The sequence below is a fragment of the Polistes fuscatus genome, unplaced genomic scaffold (genome assembly GCF_010416935.1).
Source record: "Polistes fuscatus isolate 324 unplaced genomic scaffold, CU_Pfus_HIC Scaffold22, whole genome shotgun sequence".
NCBI lineage: Eukaryota > Metazoa > Arthropoda > Insecta > Hymenoptera > Vespidae > Polistes > Polistes fuscatus.
The window spans coordinates 1,212,719-1,232,090 of NW_025113099.1; the positions used below are offsets into that span (position 1 = coordinate 1,212,719).

The following is a 19,372-nucleotide window of genomic DNA, read 5'->3' on the forward strand; positions in this document are numbered from 1 at the left end:
AGATTGGAAAAATAATGCGAAAAGGAGAAACACGTTTTGTTTGAGTTTAGTTTTTTGTTTTGATAAAAATAACGTTGAAACGAAAATGTTTCTTCTATCTTCTCGATCGTATTCTTAAAGTTTTACGATAAGACAATGCAATATATTGGTGGGGGAGATGTGTGATGGTTGAATTAATTATTTAAACTAATTCTTTAAAACGAATAAACGATGAAGATTTTGGAAACGTTATGTGAATATATGAAAAGAGAAAAAAGAGAGAGAAGAATTACAAAGGGTGGTTAACACACACGATGTTAAACGGTTATTCTCTCACAGGCGTATAGATGGATTTCACTTTGATGTATTTAGCTTTTTGTACATCGCGGTTAAAAATTTTCTACCTTCTTCATGGGATAAAAAAATAAAAAAGATAGGGAAAAAAAAAGATAGATATTAAAAAAAAAAAGAATATCAGTAACCGCACAACCAACAAAACGTGAGCTACGCGAGTGAAGGTATATGCGATGCATACTTCGAAAACTATGACGATCCCACGATTGGTTGTTCAGTTGCAAACTTTATGGGACGCGTTATTTACGGTCAACAATGGGACGAATGTTTCTTTCAGGTGATAAAAGTAAATAATAATCCGATAAAGTTTTTAAAAACAACGCGTATGAAATGTTCGCATTATTCTTCTCGTATTTTTTGTTACTGTGTATTAAACATCCGGTAATTATGAACGACATTTATTAAACTTTTGGATTTGGTTGTTGTTAAGAATGATTATCCTTTCATTCGCCGTTTTATATTATCCCGTGTCTCTATTGGGGAAGAAAAATAATTCAGGATTAAATATATCCAGGAATACGGAGACCAAACAAAACTGTATTATACGAAATTTTCTCAAATAATTCTTGCCCTCTTTTAAAATGATCCCCATTTCTTTGACGTTCGTACGACTACCTCGGGTTCGAGAGATATTATTGTGTAACCGAACACAAAAGGGTGTTTACATCTACGTAGTACTAACCTACATAATTTGAAAATTCATAAGGAAAACTGACCTGAATAAATTCCAAGAATTTATGTTGGTCACGCTAGGAAAATCATTTTTCTTTTTTTGGTTTGTCTCACAACTACAGTCACCTCAAAAATTATTACTATTACTACTATCACAACTATATAGTTTTACCAACAGGTGTATATACAATGCTATACGAAATATGAATGAAAATATTTGAAAGCCGTGAAAATATTTCTTAGCAAACGAAAAAATCATAAAAAGTTTTTTTTCTCTCTCTAAACAAAGAACATTTTCAAGAAGAAAAAGTCTATTGCTTTTATCTACTCACGTCAGTTTGATAACAACTTCGATAACATAAAAACCGGTCGTTTTCATCTTACAATTTATGACTCTCTCTCTCTCTCTCTCTCTCTCTCTCTCATCGATAACGATTAAATGCAATTTCGAACGAGACGACGCATAAAAAAAAAGAAAAAAAGAAAGTGAAGATGAGAAAAACGAGTCTCGTTTCAATGAGGGGGAGAAAAAAAAATGCACTCACCGTTTTATCTCATCTCAAATTTGCTCGAAAAATGTAGATTTATCTATTTAAATGCGCGATCATCGTTTTCGTGTCGATTATTTTCATATGGAACGAGAGACTGATTTTTTTTTTTTTATTCGCAAATTTCTAAGCCGACGAACGTTCTTGTTTAACCTACTATCTTATCTTTTCATCTACGTTCTCCTTTTCTTCTTCTTTTTTTTTACCCCTTTAAAAAAACTCGATGCAATAATTTCTCTTCCTCTTATTTTTATATTTTTATATTTTTTATCTTCGGAAACGCGTACACTTTTTTCATAAAATTCGAGAGACGGGATTATCGACACTGTCAATCTTGAGAAAATAAGAGGAAAGGTGATGATAATCATATCGGATAGAAAAGAGAGATGGAAAGTAAGAGAGAGAGAGAGAGAGGAAAAAATAAAAAGAGAAAAAAAAAAAAGAAAAAGGAAGGGAAAGAGATATTTCATGGCGAGAAAACATCCTATGGGAATATCAATGAAGATTTTGCTACGAGACAAAAACAATGCGTAGCGCTGGTTGGCGTATCTCATCTCGTTCTCGTTCTCTTTCACGAAAGGAATGGAACTTTAATATTGGTTCTGACATTTTTCCACCCCCTTAAAATGAAACACATGGCTGAGGGAGAAAACCTTCAACGCGTAGAGGGGAATAACCGTGATAGTAACTTTTAACAGTCAAGAATAATAGTAACAGTAATACCAAAGTATATTCTCGTAAAACGTATGTTTAAATCGTCAAGAAAATTCTCTAATACAATCGATTAATAATTATTACTCGATGAAACCGAGATAATCGAACGAATATATTTACAATGAATCTGTAATTAATTACTGTAAAATAATTACAATGAATATCTGAATAATCTGTAAAATAATTACAATGAATATCTGAAGGAAAAAAAACCAAAATTTCGTTGATCGTTGTAACCATTGACTTGAAATTCATTTGGGAAGCGTGAAAAGGGTTAATGCATTGAATTATTTCGAGCAAGGAAATTGGGTCACCTGTTAGGATGAGAAAGGAAGGAAGAAAGAGAGAAAAAATTAAATATATAAAAAGAAAGAAAATGTAAAAAAAAGAAGAAAAAATAATGAAAAGATGGAAAGGTGGTATTACGAAGGCTAGGTTGGCCAATGAGCTTTTACGTGAGATTAAAATTCATATTAGCATAGGTAGTAGGAAGAAAGGAAGGAAGGAAGGAAGAGAGAAAGGCCTCAACCGCATCCTATTCGGCTCACTTACGCTTAAAACGTGAGTACTTCGGTAGACCCTATGCTAACCCCGATTCGCCACAATAACTGTAATGATTAGCGTTAATTGGATCGTTAACCCGCATTTACTCGATGGCCTTTCCATGGCTGACACGTTCCACGCGTTATCACGAACAAACCTTCCTCGTTGGTTGTTAAGCTTACAAGAAAATCCTTCCATTTCGATCACGAAAATAAATTTTTCTTTCTTTTCAATTTAGTTCTCAATTTTTTGTACTCTTTTTTTACGAACAAAATCAACGTCTAATAGTTTAAAACGTATTTTCTGAACTTGACTTTCGGAACTATCGTTCCTAAATCCCTTCAAGTGATAAAAATAAAAAAAGGAGAAAAAAGTGTGCGTGTGTGTGTGTATGTGTAAAGTGATGGAATGCAATTCTGGCCTATTCAAAGTTCTTCTTTTCTCTCGGTGTATGTTTTCTCACCGATATCCTATTCGAATCTTGACTTTTTCCTGACGTAAATCACTGCCAAAAGAGGAATTTGCATAGCGCGTGCGTGTACGGCACTTCCTCGGTCTGCCGCTAAATAAATCGACGAAAAAAGGTTCCGTTGAATTGAAAAACTCGGGAATTAAAAATTAACGTTTTCCTTCTCTCCCTTCGTTGAATACTTTTAAAATAACTATGTCGGTAAAAAGGAATAAATTTACGATTGCGAGAGAAAATGAAGGATTGGAAGAAGAAACTCGTGGAAAAAAAAATCGATTTTCGTAATGGAACGAGAGAGAGAGAAAGAAAACAAAACTAGTGTGTGTACTTATGTACGCACGTAAGAAGTTATACTTTTTGGCGTACCATAACGAATATAACCTCAAAAATTACTTAAAAAAAAAAAAAAAAAAAAAGAAAGGAAACATAATTTCAATCGATCGATATATTATATATATCTAATATATCTATTATATATATCTAAGAAAGAATAAAAAAATATCAAATAATAGATATCAGTCCACATTAAATATAAGGGAGATATATCGAATTCTTTATGAGTCAACGGCCGTGGCGCTGTGATAGCATCAGTTCCCGCTCGATCATTTAAGTCAAGCAGCGCTGAGTACAATTAGTACTCGGATGGGTGACCCACTTGAGGAAAAAAAAGAAGAGGAAGAAGAAGAAGAAAAAAAGACAAACTTCATGCCGTAAATTTGAAATCACTTTGCCGCGCATTGTAAATTCGTGGTGTCGATTTTTCGTGTCGCTCGTAAAAATTCACTTTCATCACAATTTACCCAAATGCACCAAAAGAAAATATAACTTCAAAAAGGAGGACAATTAAAAACAAATGGAGGACAAGTAAAAAAAAAAGAGGAAAAGAATGCAAGTTGCAATATATGTTCTACGTCCAATTGCAATTTGGAAATTCGACTCTCAGGAAAAGTCAACTCTCGTGTGGCAGAAACAGTTCGATGTACATGGCTCCTGCTCCTGCTGTTACTGCTGCTGTTGGTGTTGGTGGTGGGTTCTGGGTTCTGGTTCTGGTGCTAGTGCTGCTGGTGCAGAGCCGCATAACTGCCAGTTTCAGCCACGACACGATGCACCATGAATAAGTCCCTAACCACTCTTGCTGCTTCGACATTGTCAGCCGGCTGGCTTTCAACGGATCTCTCAAACCCTCGTTTTCGTAGCCCCAACCACCTAACCGTCCACCCACCCATGTACCCAGCCCTTTCCTATCCGTTTCTCTAACAACGTAACCCTCCCTAACTGTGACACCCGTAATGAGGAGGATCGAAACTCGCTTGCATCGTCCAAGAGACCCTCTCGTCGTGTCATCGTCAAACAGGATTCCACCAGTTTTTTTCTATTTTATCTTCTCTCTTCTTTTTCTTTCTTTCCTTTTCTTTTTTCCCTCTTGTATCTATCTACAAATGTGTAGGTATGTGTGTGTAATAGATATTAAGTATCGATAAGAGTTATTACCCGATAGTTCGATTCTTTTGTTTTTTTAGTTTTTTTTTCAAGCGAACGTTAATTGTAAATTGGAAACGTTGAGGAGTACTTATCTGAAGTACTGTTACACATATTTTACTTTTCGAGATGAATCAGAAGGTCGGATTCGAATACAAACATAGACTTGTTCTAGTTTGTTCGTTCATTGGGGGGGGAAAAAAAAGGATTTATTTGTATTTTTGGAAACAAGACTCGTGTGCTTATTTTGATACGTGAAAAGAAAGAACAAAAAATATAATAAAAAAGGAAGGTACAGTATAAAAAAAACAATTCAGCGTAACGTCCGAAATAATGAACGAGGAAAGAAAAAATAAAAATATATATTTTCTTGTTTTTTTTTAAAATCGTTTGAAGATATAAGATTGAATGAAAGCATTATTAAAAGTATAATATAACAATCTTGGCCAATCTATTCTAAGCCAATTTCGAACTGTCTGTTTCAGGACACCAGCAGGTCTCGAAGACGTGAGCAAATATCCGGAGTTATTCGCAGAATTGTTAGCACGCGGTTGGTCAGAAAGAGATATCCAGAAACTTGCTGGCCTGAATCTCATCCGGGTCTTCAAAGCAGTCGAACAGGTAAGAGACATTTTTCTTTCGTTTCTTCTTCCTTTCCTTCCGTATATATTTTATCTTATTTATCGAACATCCTTTGACTTTATAATCCTATCTACTTTGAAACGCGACGTTGGAGGATATTGCCAAAGGCGATTATGTTTTTTTTTTTAACAAGCTTCCCTATCCACAATCTTATTTTTCTTTCTTATTTTATATATACATTTATTATATATTATTATATTATATAATTATTTATATATTAATAAATTATTTTCCAAGTTGTCATTTATTTTCTATATTATAAATAATTATGTGTGTGAATTATATTAGAATATGTGTTGTCTGCATTGTTTTATAATATCATAATAATTCTATAGTGTATACAGGAAATTCTTTTTGAAATTAAACTTACACCACTTTTCATAATCAACAATTCGGCAATTTCTTTTACCGACAAATCTTAAATTTAACAAAGCATCAGCATTTTTTAAGAAATTAAATACTAACAAATTATGAATCAAAAGTTAACACTAAATTAAGCATCTAATTTTTATTTAAAAATCTACTTAGACACCACCTTTCAAAATAAATCTTCCAGTCACATTTGCCATACATTATAATATAACAATTTATATACACTTTGGCAAAAAAGAAAAAAAAAACTAAAACGAGAGAGAAAGAGAAAAGAAATATCTGCTTAGCCGACTCAACCAATATCGAATTTAATAAAGCAAACAAATCATGCATCCAGAGTTGCATGAGTGTGCCACGAGGTTACGGGAAGAGGAAAGGGTTGGAGGGATTGCAAGGAAAGGTTGAAATAGGTACATAGGGGCATCGACGATTTTTACTCTCTTGGATGTCTGCCAATCCTAGAACCAGCTGGCTCGATCCTCCAACCACCACCCGTTCTCCATCCTTCTATATATTTTCTACCTATATTTTATATATATATACACATATACATATATATACAAAGTATGTCTAGGTAGAATGTAACACACTACTGTTCTATATATAAAATCACCAGACCTACGCCCATTTCAAGAGACTGGAACACGCTTTGGATGGTTTTAACGAAATTCTAACCTATTTTATGCACAATGCATACGTGATACGTTCTTTCGATTCGTTCAATCAACGCCTAACCTTCCATTTAAAATTTTTCATTTAACATTTTTGAGGTTATACTTCTTTTGGCGCGGTGGGGAAAATGTAATGGGGAGTGATTTTGTTCCGAGCGACACGAAAAATCGACACCACGAAGTTTGTCGGTATTTACGACGCGCGGCAAAGCGATTTCAAGTATACGGCATAAAGTTGTCTTCTCTTCTTCTTCCCCCCTTTTTTTCTCAACCGGGTCACCCATCCAAGTACTAATCGTACTCAGCGCTGCTTTACTTAAATGATCGAGCGAGAACTAATGCTGTAACCGCGCCATGGCTGTTGACGCGTGAAGTAATTCGATATATCTCTCTTATATTTAGTGTGGACTGATATCTATATTTTGATATTTTCTTTTTCTTTTTTTTATTCTTTCTTATATATATATATATATATATATATATGAGCCGTTTATTTTGAAAGTGGCCTAACTCCATATAACCTTAAATTGAGATATTTAAAGGTTTGCGTTTCAATGCAATTAAAAATATACGTAAAGAATAACAATGAGTTATGTTTCTTAAGTGTATCTAAAGGTGTTAAATTTACAGTTCCTATTAAAATAATGGCAATTATTAAGTGAATAATATGCGTTTTCTTACCAAGAATGGAGTTAGGCCACTTTCAAAATTAACAACCAGATTCGTTATAAAATTTGAAGGAACCGAAGTCCATTCAACATAATTTAAGATGCTTCAAATTGCGAAAAAACAATACTTATTTTATTTTACATACTTTATAACACTTTAAAAACATAAATTATGCGATTCAAAATATTTTTTACAAACATAAATAAAACAATTTTCTACTCATCTACATTTTGTGTATGTGAAAGGGATTTAAAGAAATCATGATGTTCCGGTGGTATATATCGTAATAAGTCAATTATGTCCTTGAATTTTACGGTTGTAATTTGTCTTATATTTTTATACAGTGGTGTCAATACAATATTTTCGAACTTTCTTGATCTACCCCGACGTGGTATTAAATTCAGGACTTTCAAATTTTCGTTCTCATTCATTGATGTCTTATAGAAAATCTTATTCATTTTTGACAAAACACATCCAACATATTTTTAACCAGTTTATTGGTTCTCCGTTAGAATTCTTTACCCTTTTAAAAATTGCGTCTTCTAATAATTGTTGATACAAAATCTTCTTGTCTCATTTCATGTACAATAAAGTTATTACCTTTCCGACACTTTTTGATAATATTGTAATTCTCTCGGGGGACAAACAGTAAATTATTTTTTTTTAATGCCATTTCTACCACACCAAAATCTCTACTCTAATGGTGTTAGACCTCTTTCAAAATAAACGGTTCAGTGATTCAACTAACTCTGAAAACTTATGTGTCTAGAATTACCGTATTTACTCGGAATATAAAAAATCTTAAATGCTTTATTGATAGATAATTTGAAGCTGTACATGTTACCGTGGGTAACCAGAAAAAAATGAAAAATGGAGTTAGGCCACTTTCAAAATAAACGGCTCATATATATAATAATTATTTTTCTTTTTTAAGTTATTTTTTTTCTTTGAAGTTTTTTTTTGAAGTTATTTTTGAGGTTATTGAGGTTATGTTCGTTTTGGTACGGCAAAAAAGTATAACTTCTTACGTGCGTACATAAGTACACACACCAGTTTTTATTATTATTATACTTATATTATTATTTTATTATTTATATCTATATATATATATAAGACGATGATTGAGATTTTATCGGAAAAATAAAGAATGAAAGTTAAATAAAAAAAGATATTGGAATGAAGACAACAACATTGTGTTAAACGAAACATTATATACGGTCTTGCACGCTTGTAGATGACTGTACTGGAAATTACAACAATAATTTAATTGTGGTGTACGCCGTTGGCCACGAAATTGCGGTTGTAATTTGTCTGGAGCAACGGCCGTTTATTAAATCGGAAGACGAGTGCTATTTCATCCTTAACATCGTTTGTCATATTTCACATTTTACGACGATTAACTTTGAACGTAACAATCATTGCGTTTCGATGGTTAAAAGTTTGGAAAAAGGTGAAATTCAAGTCGAACCTGTACATTTCTAATTTATATTTTATTCATTCGAAATATTATTGATCAAATATTAATGTTAATGTTGAAATAAACAAAAATTCTAATGAATTTTTTCTTCGTAAATTTTGATTACGAAATTTAATTTATGATTTACTTTATGATATAAATAATTGTTGCTTATAATCCAACCATAATTACAAGGCACAATCGATAATCAATTTCTTCCAATACACACACACACACACACATACACATTCTTTCACTGTATAAAATTTTGTTTAGAAAATGAAAATTTTATTAGGATCGTCTCGCTGAATTAAAAATGAGTTTTCATTGAAACCTGATAACGATTCGTAATTACAACCAAAATATTCAAATGTACAATCTTATATGCAAGAGTACAGCAATTTGGCATCATTGTACAAGTGTAGAAACTACTACTACTATTACTAATAATAATAATAATAATAATAATCATAATAATAAAACGAAAAACTAAAGAAGAGGGTGTTCGTTAAGGGTTAAACGCAAAGTCTCGTAATTGGTGAAATAATAGTCGCGCCTATCGCTTCCTGAACAAATTACTGACGATTACGTACCCCTGAAATTCAATTCCGACATTCCTTTAGCCACTCCTTTACATCCTCCTACCTTTTCCGTACTTAAGAAGTCTTTCCATGACCCATGGAAACCCAAGAAAGGGAACGGGAGAATGCAAGTGAAATTTGAAGACACTTTGAGCCTGTTTCGTAAGAACACTCTTCCTTACCCACCCACCCCCTCTATCTACCCACCTTCTCTTGAAAATTTCCCTGCAAACGAGTACTAAAGTGTACTACTATAGTTTTGAAAATGAATTGGGTACGAGTACGATCATGCTAATGTTCTATTATGCAGATTGTTGTATTCTTTCGCCAAGGTTAATTTGCCCAAAATTTTCTATTCTTTCTTTCTTTTTTTCTTTTTTTCTTTCATTGTGAAGTGGGACAAAAAATTTTAATATAAGAAAAAAACGAAAAGAAACAAAAAGAAAAATGTTAATCCCAGTGTATCCCGTCAAAGGGTAAAAGAATTTTGTTATCCAGCGACATTTAAAGTCGCCCATTCGTAATTTCTCACGGTTCCTGGAGTTTTGCTAGCATTTCAAATAAAAAAAAAAAAGGAGGCTTCAATTTCCAAACCAACAACGGTGAAAAAATAAAAACGTAGCAGAGAACGAGAGTATTCGCTGAGGTGATAAAAAAAAAAAAAAGAAAAAAGAAGAAAAAAAAGGGCTCGGGCGAGACCATCCGTGAGTATTTTTGTTCTCGTCGTAAATTTGATTAAGATTTACCTGAACGAAAAAAAAAACCAATTCAAATTCAACCTCCCCCTCCCTGCGCCTAGTTACAGTTGTTCGCAATCCTCGCTTTTAAAAGAAATAAGAAACGTGAGGTAAACGAGTGCTAGTCGGTTGTAATTTTTTTTTTTTTCTCTTTTTTTTTTTCCGTCGAACGAAAAGAAAACGAGAATAATAAAAACAAACGTTCCGCGGTTTTATCCCCCAAACTTTGATGCGAGTCGAATACGTCTAAAAGTAACGAAACATTTTAAATAAAAAAAAAAAATAAAAAAGAGAAAAAAAAATAAAACAGTGAGCGAGAGTGAGAGAGAAAGAGAAGGAGGAAGAATAAAAATGAAAGAAGAAAAAAGGAATTCCGATATTCTCATATCGGTTATTATTCGTTCATGGATGAAAGTCTATGGTAGACGGTAATGCCTATAGAAAGTTAATGGACTTAGAGAAAATTGATGGGTTTTGTGCAGTCTCCCATGAAATACGCAGAGTACCCAAGCAAACCTTTTTCTATCTCTTTCTATCTTTTTTTTTTCTCTCACTCTCGTTCACCTTTTACTAACTCATATTCATATACTCATGTACGTACACGCATTATACATATACAGGTATACGAATACGTAACTTTTACATTTTGTATCCTTCGATATAACATTTTCTCTCTCACTCTCTCTCTCTCTCTTTTTCTCTCTTTTTTTGTCCCACTTCTATTCATCCTTTTACTCTTCGCTAAAACCGTGCAATCGTCGGGCGCAATTTTTCTCGTTAGTATTCCCGACTACGAAACACTCGCAATACACACACACACACGTACACTCTGTTAGGTAATATATACACATACGTATGTGTATACGCATTCATGAGTATGTGTACCGAACGAGTTTTGCGTCCATAAGTGCCAAATTGAGGCTGCTACAAGAAAGATGATCGAGTTCTATCTCTCTCTCTTTCTCTCTCTTTCTCATTCGCTGACACGATGATACTTTCATACGTATTATTATTACCATTACATATACACGCACGTATACATGAAAGATAGTTTAAAATTTTCTTTCGGAAGAAAGTCCCTCGTGTAATTTAACCAACACTCTCGTCGTCACGTTTTACAAGAAACTTTTCGCGTTTTACCTTACCGTAGTTTATTATTATTTATAATAAAGTTTATTATTCGTGAATAATATTATAATCCATTTTTTTTGCAAAAATATGATTAAAGTAAGATGAAAATAATATGTTAAGCGATAAGAATTAAATTGTTAAGAAAATAATTTCTATATTTTTTTATATAATATATCAATAAGTTATAATAAGAATTTTAGTTATAGGTCTTCGTGGCTCAAATGGTAGAGCGTTATTTCGGTATGCGAAAGATCCTGGGTTCGAATCCCCCCGGGCCTCTCGATTTTTCTTAAACAACTGAAGCTCGAATTTATTAGAAGAGTTCTTCGAACGAACAAATGCGTTAGGGTTGCGTCATTAAAAAAATTTCAGTTGCTGATGAAATCCCAATGAAAGGGACGAAACATAAACTAGATCAAAATAATAACGTTCAAAAAGAATTTCTAACCCGTCCAAATTTTCTGAGATACCTATTTTAATAGTTTGATTTTCTGGACAAGATATAAAAAAAAATCAATTAAAATAATTTCTATATTTTGTTCTCGATACTTTTTATATTATACGTGTTTCGGTTTATGCTATTCTATGATAGAATCAACTGAATGTATCCAAACAACAGATCCGAAGCAACACGTCCGTGCAAACACTTAACAAATTTCACGTATGTGTTTGTTCACAGGTGCGTGACAGAATGGCTGCCGCCGGAATGGAACCACTCGAGGAAGAAATTCCATCCGAGGACATCCTTGGACGTAATCATTGCCGTTACAACGTTAGAAGATTAGCGGTACCATAAGAAAACGGGGCCCCACCCCCCATTAACGAGAAAACATTAAATACGCACGACTTTCTTTTTTTTCTTTTTTTTTTCTTCCTTTTTTTTGGCTTCCTCTCGTTAACCGAACTGATAAGAGGAGGAATTTTTCGGAAGGAAACTACGGAAAACAAATTGGAATGTAACAATTAACTGCGAACGAAATTTATTTGGTTTTTCTTTTTTTTTTCATTTTTTAATATAATCGCAACGTCTTTCTTAAATCTTTATACAACGTAAGTTAGATAGAGACGAAATAATAAAAAAAAAAAAAAACGAACTAAAGCACGAAAAAAAAGAGTATTAAAAACGAAAAAAGAAAAAAGAAAAAGAAAAAAAAAGAAATCGAGCTCAATTCTGCCAGGCGGCGACTTTCGCGAGTAAAAAAAAAGAAAAAGGTCGCGCCTTCTGACAAAAAAAAAAAAAGAAAAAGAAAGAAAAAAAAATAATAAAAACCAACACTTGTATTCTTATTTACGAGAGAAGGAGGAGGCCGACGTTTAAACAAAAACAAAATAATAATAATAATAATAATAATAATAATAATAATAATAATAATAAAAAAAAAAAAATAACAATAGAAATATATTAAGAATCTTCCTACGAAAAAAAAAAAACGAAAAAAAAGAAGAAAAAAAAGCGGAGAACGATTTTCGAGACGAACGTTCGATTATTATAAACGGCGACTCGCGTGCTACAAAGTTACACTCGTATAAAAAATATATAAAAAAAAAAAACACCGTGATAATATTTAAGACCAAACAACAACAACAACAACAACAATAAAAAAAAAAACAAGCAAAAAGCGTTTGTATAAATGTTTAAACGATCTAGTCGTCGAATATATACACGAGAAAACAAACACACATCGATGTTTCATTTGTACTCTCAGAGATTTTTTCCTTGTCGAAAACTGGAACCAACAAACAAAAAAAAAAAAAAACTATTCTAGTCAATAATCATACATAGGATATATACATATATATAAAACTAGGAATCGATGAGAAAGATGATAAAGATGGGACGAGTGGGTGAGTGGGGTGGGGTTGGTGGTGACTGTTCAGACGTATCATTGTTCCATTACAGAAAGTGGAACAAACAAGGCTACGGTGTAACACACAAACGACAACCAACAACACACGCACATTACGAACAAACTTGTACATATGCGGTACCTGAAGATTGGACTTAAATGGAAACTAATGGGGGCTGGGGGGTGGGGGCTGGGGGAATTGTAAAGGAAAATCGAAATCATTGTTTAAATCAAATCGGCCAAGTTGATACGAAACGCGAAGTATAATAATTGGCTTACCCATATAGGAACTGATCGATATAATTGTAACAAATTCAAATAAAACGGAAAGAGAAGAAAAATAAATGTCAGAACGTGTTGTCACGATGAAAGTGTGTCAAATAAGCGTGAACAAGCCGATTAGGTTTTTTTTATAGGGGATCCGCACCATCTTTTTTACTGCAAACAAACAAACAAACGAACAAACGAACGAACGAACGAACAAAAATAAAGAAAATAAAAGCGACCACGCTGTTTAATACCGTCTTTCTTCTTCATGATTTATCGTTCTATCGTCTTAGATCAAGACGGCAGGCCGAGTTGATAACCCAACTTTGTAAACGGCCAAAAACACGCGTACGAGGCTTGCTAGACTCCGATGATCCTGGGATCCTTGCCAAACGCATATCACACGAACAAACGCGCACCCGTACTTTTCCAAATTTACGACAAGCGTTTGTTGCTACTACTACTATTACTATTACTACTACTACTACTACTACTACTCTCTGTCTTTCGCTTGAAAACGCGAGAACGTGGTATAAATGTGTCTCGGAATGTGTGTGGATATGTGTGTGTGTGTGTGTACACACAACTAACGTCGTTTTATGCTATCTCGAAAATGAACATTTGCTATAGAAATATCTATACGTTCACAACTATACACACATACACACAAATACAAATGTGTGAGTACCATTGTACACATACCATGTGCATATGTATATCCTAATAATATTAGATTAAACGATACAATTATTACTCGAGCACATTATTCGCGGTCAATCTTCGTTACGGTTGATTTCATTATTTCCAAATAATTGTTCGTTAATCATTATGAAAATTTTGATTAATTATTATATGTACAGGGGTGTTCGATAAGTAATTTCGTTTTTTATCGATGGTGAATAAACCTGGAAAATAAATAGTTTGAGTATTAATACTAATAATAAATTAGAATATTCAGGGGGATTATATTTTAGAAAGGTAATTTAAGTAAATTAATAATAATAGTTAAAAAAAAGAATAACTAATAATTTTTCTTATAAAATAAAATTCAAAGAAATGATTTTGCGTGAGGAATAATTGTACCGTTTACGGAGTCTTCTTCTTTCGCATTTACATTAGGCACTCGTTAATCCTAAACCATCTGCGAGTTAAAAGACGTTTTATTAAAATTCGAAAGAATTATGTTTGCGAACTGGCAAGCTAGCAGCTAAACGGTGATTTCCGTTGTTAGCGAAAAAGAAAAGAAAAGAAAATAAAAGGAAACAAAAAAGATAGAAATAAAAAACAAAAAATAAAATACGACCAACGGAGTCTGAGCCTCGTGTCTAATATCCTAAACTTTGGAAAGAGTTACTGGTACCGGAAATAAATCAACGGCGAGTTAAACTACGCCGTTGTAAAATTAAACTACCATGATGTTTTTTGAACTTCATTCTTGCAAAAAATACCTTTCCCCTCCCCGTTCGAAAATAAATCTCTCTGCGATTTGAAGAAATGGAAACATTTTTGATCGATGAACGAGCAAAACAAAAAACAACAAGCGTGCACGGTAAGTTGAAAATTATTTTTCTACGAAATATTAATAAAAGTCAATTCTTTATAACCCTGATTTCTTGATTAAGGATAAGTTACGAAAAAAAAAAAAAAAAAAAAGAAAACAAAAATGTTTAGGTATAAGTTTCTATGGGGGGATTGTCGTAAAGGAAAAAAAAAAAAAAATCAAAGACTGGAGATAGAAAGAAAAGGTGGAATGGTATAACGATCGCAAAAAAAAAAAAAAGGCGCCCACAGAAGAAGCTTGTGTCGGGAAAATAAAAGAGAAACGAAACACTATGTGAGGGCCATAAAAGACTGACTTGAGGGCAAGTAAAGAAAGAGAAAGAGGAAGAGAAGGAGAAATAAAAATAGAAATAGAAATAGGAAGAAAGAGAGGGAATATCATCTGTATTCGTATTGTACCGCGTCCGTTATTTCGATGAGAATTAATTTCTCCCCGTTCCCCGTTCCCGTTCCCATTCGCAGGGTTGGGGTCCCCTAACGAGCTCGTTAAAAAGTTTCAACACGTTTAGAGTCAGATTCGAGAGAAACGACGTACAAAAGCATTTAAGCTTCTTGCCTCAACTACTACTACTACTACTACTACTACTACTAAAAAGAAGAAGAAGAAGAAGAAGAAGAAGAAAAAGATAGTAGGAGGGTACGAGTGAATGGACGGCTTAGTTTCTTCCCTGGCCACAAATAGCCGAGAAGATTTTTTTTTTTTCCCTCTTTTACAAGACCCTCCTACGTTCGGAATCTACCACTGAAATAAAAAGAAAGAAAGAAAGAAAGAAAGAAAGAAATATATATATATATAAAGCTTCGTTCCCGAGCTTTTAGTTTCATCTCTTTCCCTCATTTTTGCATCGAACCGAGCTGACACTTCGAATACGCGGTGCAACAGAGACAAAGAACGGGCGACTGTTAAAAGTCACGGAAAAAAGGGGGAATAAGAATAAAGAGAGAGAAAGATATATTATACTATATATATATAATATATGAAAAGAAAAATATTCGAGAAAAGAATCGAAAAGACCAAGAGAATCAGCAGCAGATCTCATTTCGGAAGAATAAGCCGAGGAAAGTAAACTATGTAGTTCCGAATGTAGCTTTCGTCCTACTCTCACCCTTAATCCCTCCTTCCCCTGTCCCCACCCCCCTCTCTCACACACTCTCTCTCTCTCTTTCTATCTTCATCTCGCTCGTTCTCTTTGTTTCGCTCCAAGCAAAGATATCGCCCAAGTTTATGGTGGAAACTCGACCTATAAATTTCTTCCCTTTAATACGAACCGCAACACATAATGTGAAACTCCACGAGTTATATCCCGTAAGCGTTCTAAAGAACGAACGAGGAACCTCTCTCAGAGGACGTTACTTTACTTTGTAGCTTCGTGAAATTTCTTCAATAGATTTAGAAAAGTCTTACCGAACCTAAAACCTAGTCGTCGTTTTCTCTACTTTACAAACTTCCATGAAAATTTATTACGACCTATACGATATTAAATCGTTAATATTTCTGTTCCTCCTACCCTTCTTTCTTTTTTTTTTTCAAAACTTATCGTGTAAATTAAAACCTACTGTCAATTTCAATTAATTACATACATATATGTGTAACTATATACGAACACTTAAATAGGCATTCGTGAAATGATTGAACGGGTGGGCCCTGGATAGCTCAATGGTTAAAGTGCAGTCGGTTAAAACGGAAAATCCGGGTTCGAGTCCTCCCGGTCCAGTTAGTCTCCGGCCCAATTTTTTTCACGAATCCTACATATAGCATTAAATAGAATTACTGTTGAAGAATATGGCCCAACCATTTGAAACCTAAATCGTAGATTAAAAAATGAAAAATCGTTAATCGATATTATTAATATTTATAAATAATTTCGAACAAATTTAATAATAATTTTTAAGAAGTAGTTTGATAGCATCATAGAGTCTGCTGATTATGCGAATTATCAATGCGACAAACGGCAAGGGTGTTAAACGTGCTGCGAAGCTTAGGACATCTTCGAAGTGTATGTAGGGTTGTATGTACTTCATGTACTACATAGTCAAGTAAAAGAGTAGGGGTAGGGGGAGATGAGAGGCTTTAGAAGTGACTAACACCCTTCTGGTGATACCGACTAATTAACGGTGGTACATTTGTGCGAAATTTGCTGCACAGTGTGCACATGAAAGAGAGAGAGAGAGAAGGATAGAAGGGGTATGACTGACGCACGCCTTCCTAGGATCAACGATCCGGTATCAATGTGTGTCTCTGAACCTATCATATCCTAGTATAGGTTGAAGGGTATACAGGGATAAGGCTTTACGGTTCGGTCAATCGTAAACCCTGATTACTCGAACCACCAGCATATCCCAGGACCGTACCAACCCCGATCATGAACCATCCTTCTCACCCACATACTTACACGTCAAACTACTTCCCTTTTACTCATTTATACTAACATACAAATGCATACACACATAGACACATATACATGCAAAAAGCAAGCTCATTCTCGGAAGTTCACTCACTCAGTGAACTATTGCAAGAAAGGTGCCTGCATTTAACTGAACATCGTCCACCTGAATATTACAACATCCACGCGTCGCACCATTGAATCTCAGAACGAACGTATAAATCACTTTGAATCATGCCAACTCATCCGTGTTGGTTTACTATGAGTCATTTTATCTAAACTTTTCTTTTTCCCGACCTTTTTTAAAGCCTATCGTCGAAAATTTAGTCGAAATTTAGCATAACTTGCACGTACTTCTTAAACGTGAATCCGATAACACATACATGCTTAAATGGACGCACAAACGTACATTCATTGAATTATTTAAACGTATATGATAAAGACATGTCATTGTTGGAAAATGAAGATAAAATTTTGGATCTCGTGCGTGAAATATGAAAAATGTAAGGAAACAAAAATTTATCTATCGTAAAGCAGCGATATTACATTCCCTTTGCAACTTACTTTATTTCTTTTTTATCTTTTCTTTCTTCTCTCGTTCCTCAATCATTCATTTATCTACTTTTCCATGTGAGTTTCGATTAAGAAAAATGTTGTCAAGGAAAAGAAAACTTGAACAAATATATTAATTGTTTGTTTTCTCATTAGAAAATTATTACGAGTATATTCTCGTAAATGCATTTCATTTTATTTTCCTTTTTCTACAAACAAAAATATATATATACCTTTATATAAATTTATGTACGCGTGTATATATAATATATATGAATAGAAAAAAATATACAAGGAAAGAGGTCAACTTAAATAAAAGCCATAAGTTATTGTGGCTTCGAATCACGTACCCTCGCCTTTGCAGCTTTTTTTTTTTCTTTCTTTACCCCTTTTTTTCTTTACTCGTCGTTTGTAAAATCAACTTCCTCTCTCGTTCTTATCCCAATTTACATTCCCTGCAACTTACTTTATTCCTTTTTATCTTTTCTTTCTCCTTTCCTTTTCTTTCTTTTCTTACTTTTTCTTTTTTTTACTTTATATATATACTTTTTTTTTAACTTTTTTTTTTCTTTTTCGTTTTTTTCTATCGCCGACTCTTAAAACAATTTTACGACGAGCAGCTACGAAAGTAAATAACCCGCCCAAAAAGACGAGAAAATTTCTCTTTGAAAAATAAATGAAGAAAAAAACAAAAAGAAAAGAAAAGATTAAAAAAAAACCCCGTAGAAAATAAAAAGTACGGAGGAGAAAGGGGCATCTTTTTTTTCTTCTTTTGCTCATTTGAGTTTTCCAACGTCGATATTTCGTAAGGCAGAGAGTTTTAACTGGCCAGCAACAGCATCTACAGCAACAGTAGCAACAGTAGCAGCAACGGTGGGTACAAATTTTAATCTACTGCGATAATTCGACTGGAGATAATTTTTTTTGTTCCTTAATAGAAATAAAAAGAAAAAATAAAAAAAGAAAAAAAAAAAAAAAGAAAGAAAGCAAGAAAAGAGACGGAGCGAAGGGGAAGGGGAGTATAGTAATTGAATTGCTTCTGACGAAACAAACACGGTTTTAAATATTTATAAAAGAGAAACCATAATAACAAGATCCCTTATTTTCTCCTCCATCTTCGCGAATGAACTCGTTCCGTTTGGCCGGGTGTAAAATTCGTCTTTCTCGCTTGGTTTTCTCTTTCTCTCCGTGTTCTTCCACCAACAGACCAACCAACCACCCCTCTCTTTCTCTTTCTCTTTCCCTAGCCACCCTTCAAGCTCAATTTTTATTTTTTCCCCTTTTTTTTTTTCTTTTAAACGGACTTTCGCACAATGCTTTATGAACTCTGGGGCCACGAGAGAGGAACGCGTCTCCTGCGGGAATGCACTTTTCCGCGGGAACGAAATTGAATGCTCGCGGTTTATGGTGCGCGGAATTGCGAATCGTTATCTCGTATGGGATATGCATACGTGCATGCGTGTTGTATTACATAGAGAAATAGATAGAATGGTAGTAGGGACTAACATATACGAAAGGTTCAACCTTTTACGATTCTCGGCAAGTGCCATTAATGCTTCTCGCACGACGGGGGTCTGGGTCTGGGTCTGGATGGGGGTGGGGGTGAGGGGTGGGGTGGGGGTGAATGTCGCACCCCTTTTCTAAGCTGTCCAACCTACCATTTCATTTTCCTCCTCCTCCTCCCCCGTTTCTTCTCTTCCTTCGCATTTATATATCCACACACCATAGACGAGAAAGAAAAGCTT

The 19,372-nt window shown here is 34.0% G+C and overlaps 1 protein-coding gene across 1 annotated transcript in view; it reads left to right on the forward strand.

The window, feature by feature from the left end:
* LOC122517950 (dipeptidase 1) overlaps positions 1-12,342 on the forward strand; it is a 71,412-nt gene extending 59,070 nt beyond the window's left edge. Inside the window, exons 9-10 of the mRNA XM_043636584.1 lie at positions 5,244-5,379; positions 11,697-12,342. Of these exons, the coding sequence (XP_043492519.1) occupies positions 5,244-5,379; positions 11,697-11,813 (253 nt within the window). The 3' untranslated portion in view covers positions 11,814-12,342. The remainder of the gene's footprint in view (positions 1-5,243; positions 5,380-11,696) is intronic.
* The last annotated feature ends 7,030 nt before the right edge of the window (positions 12,343-19,372 follow it).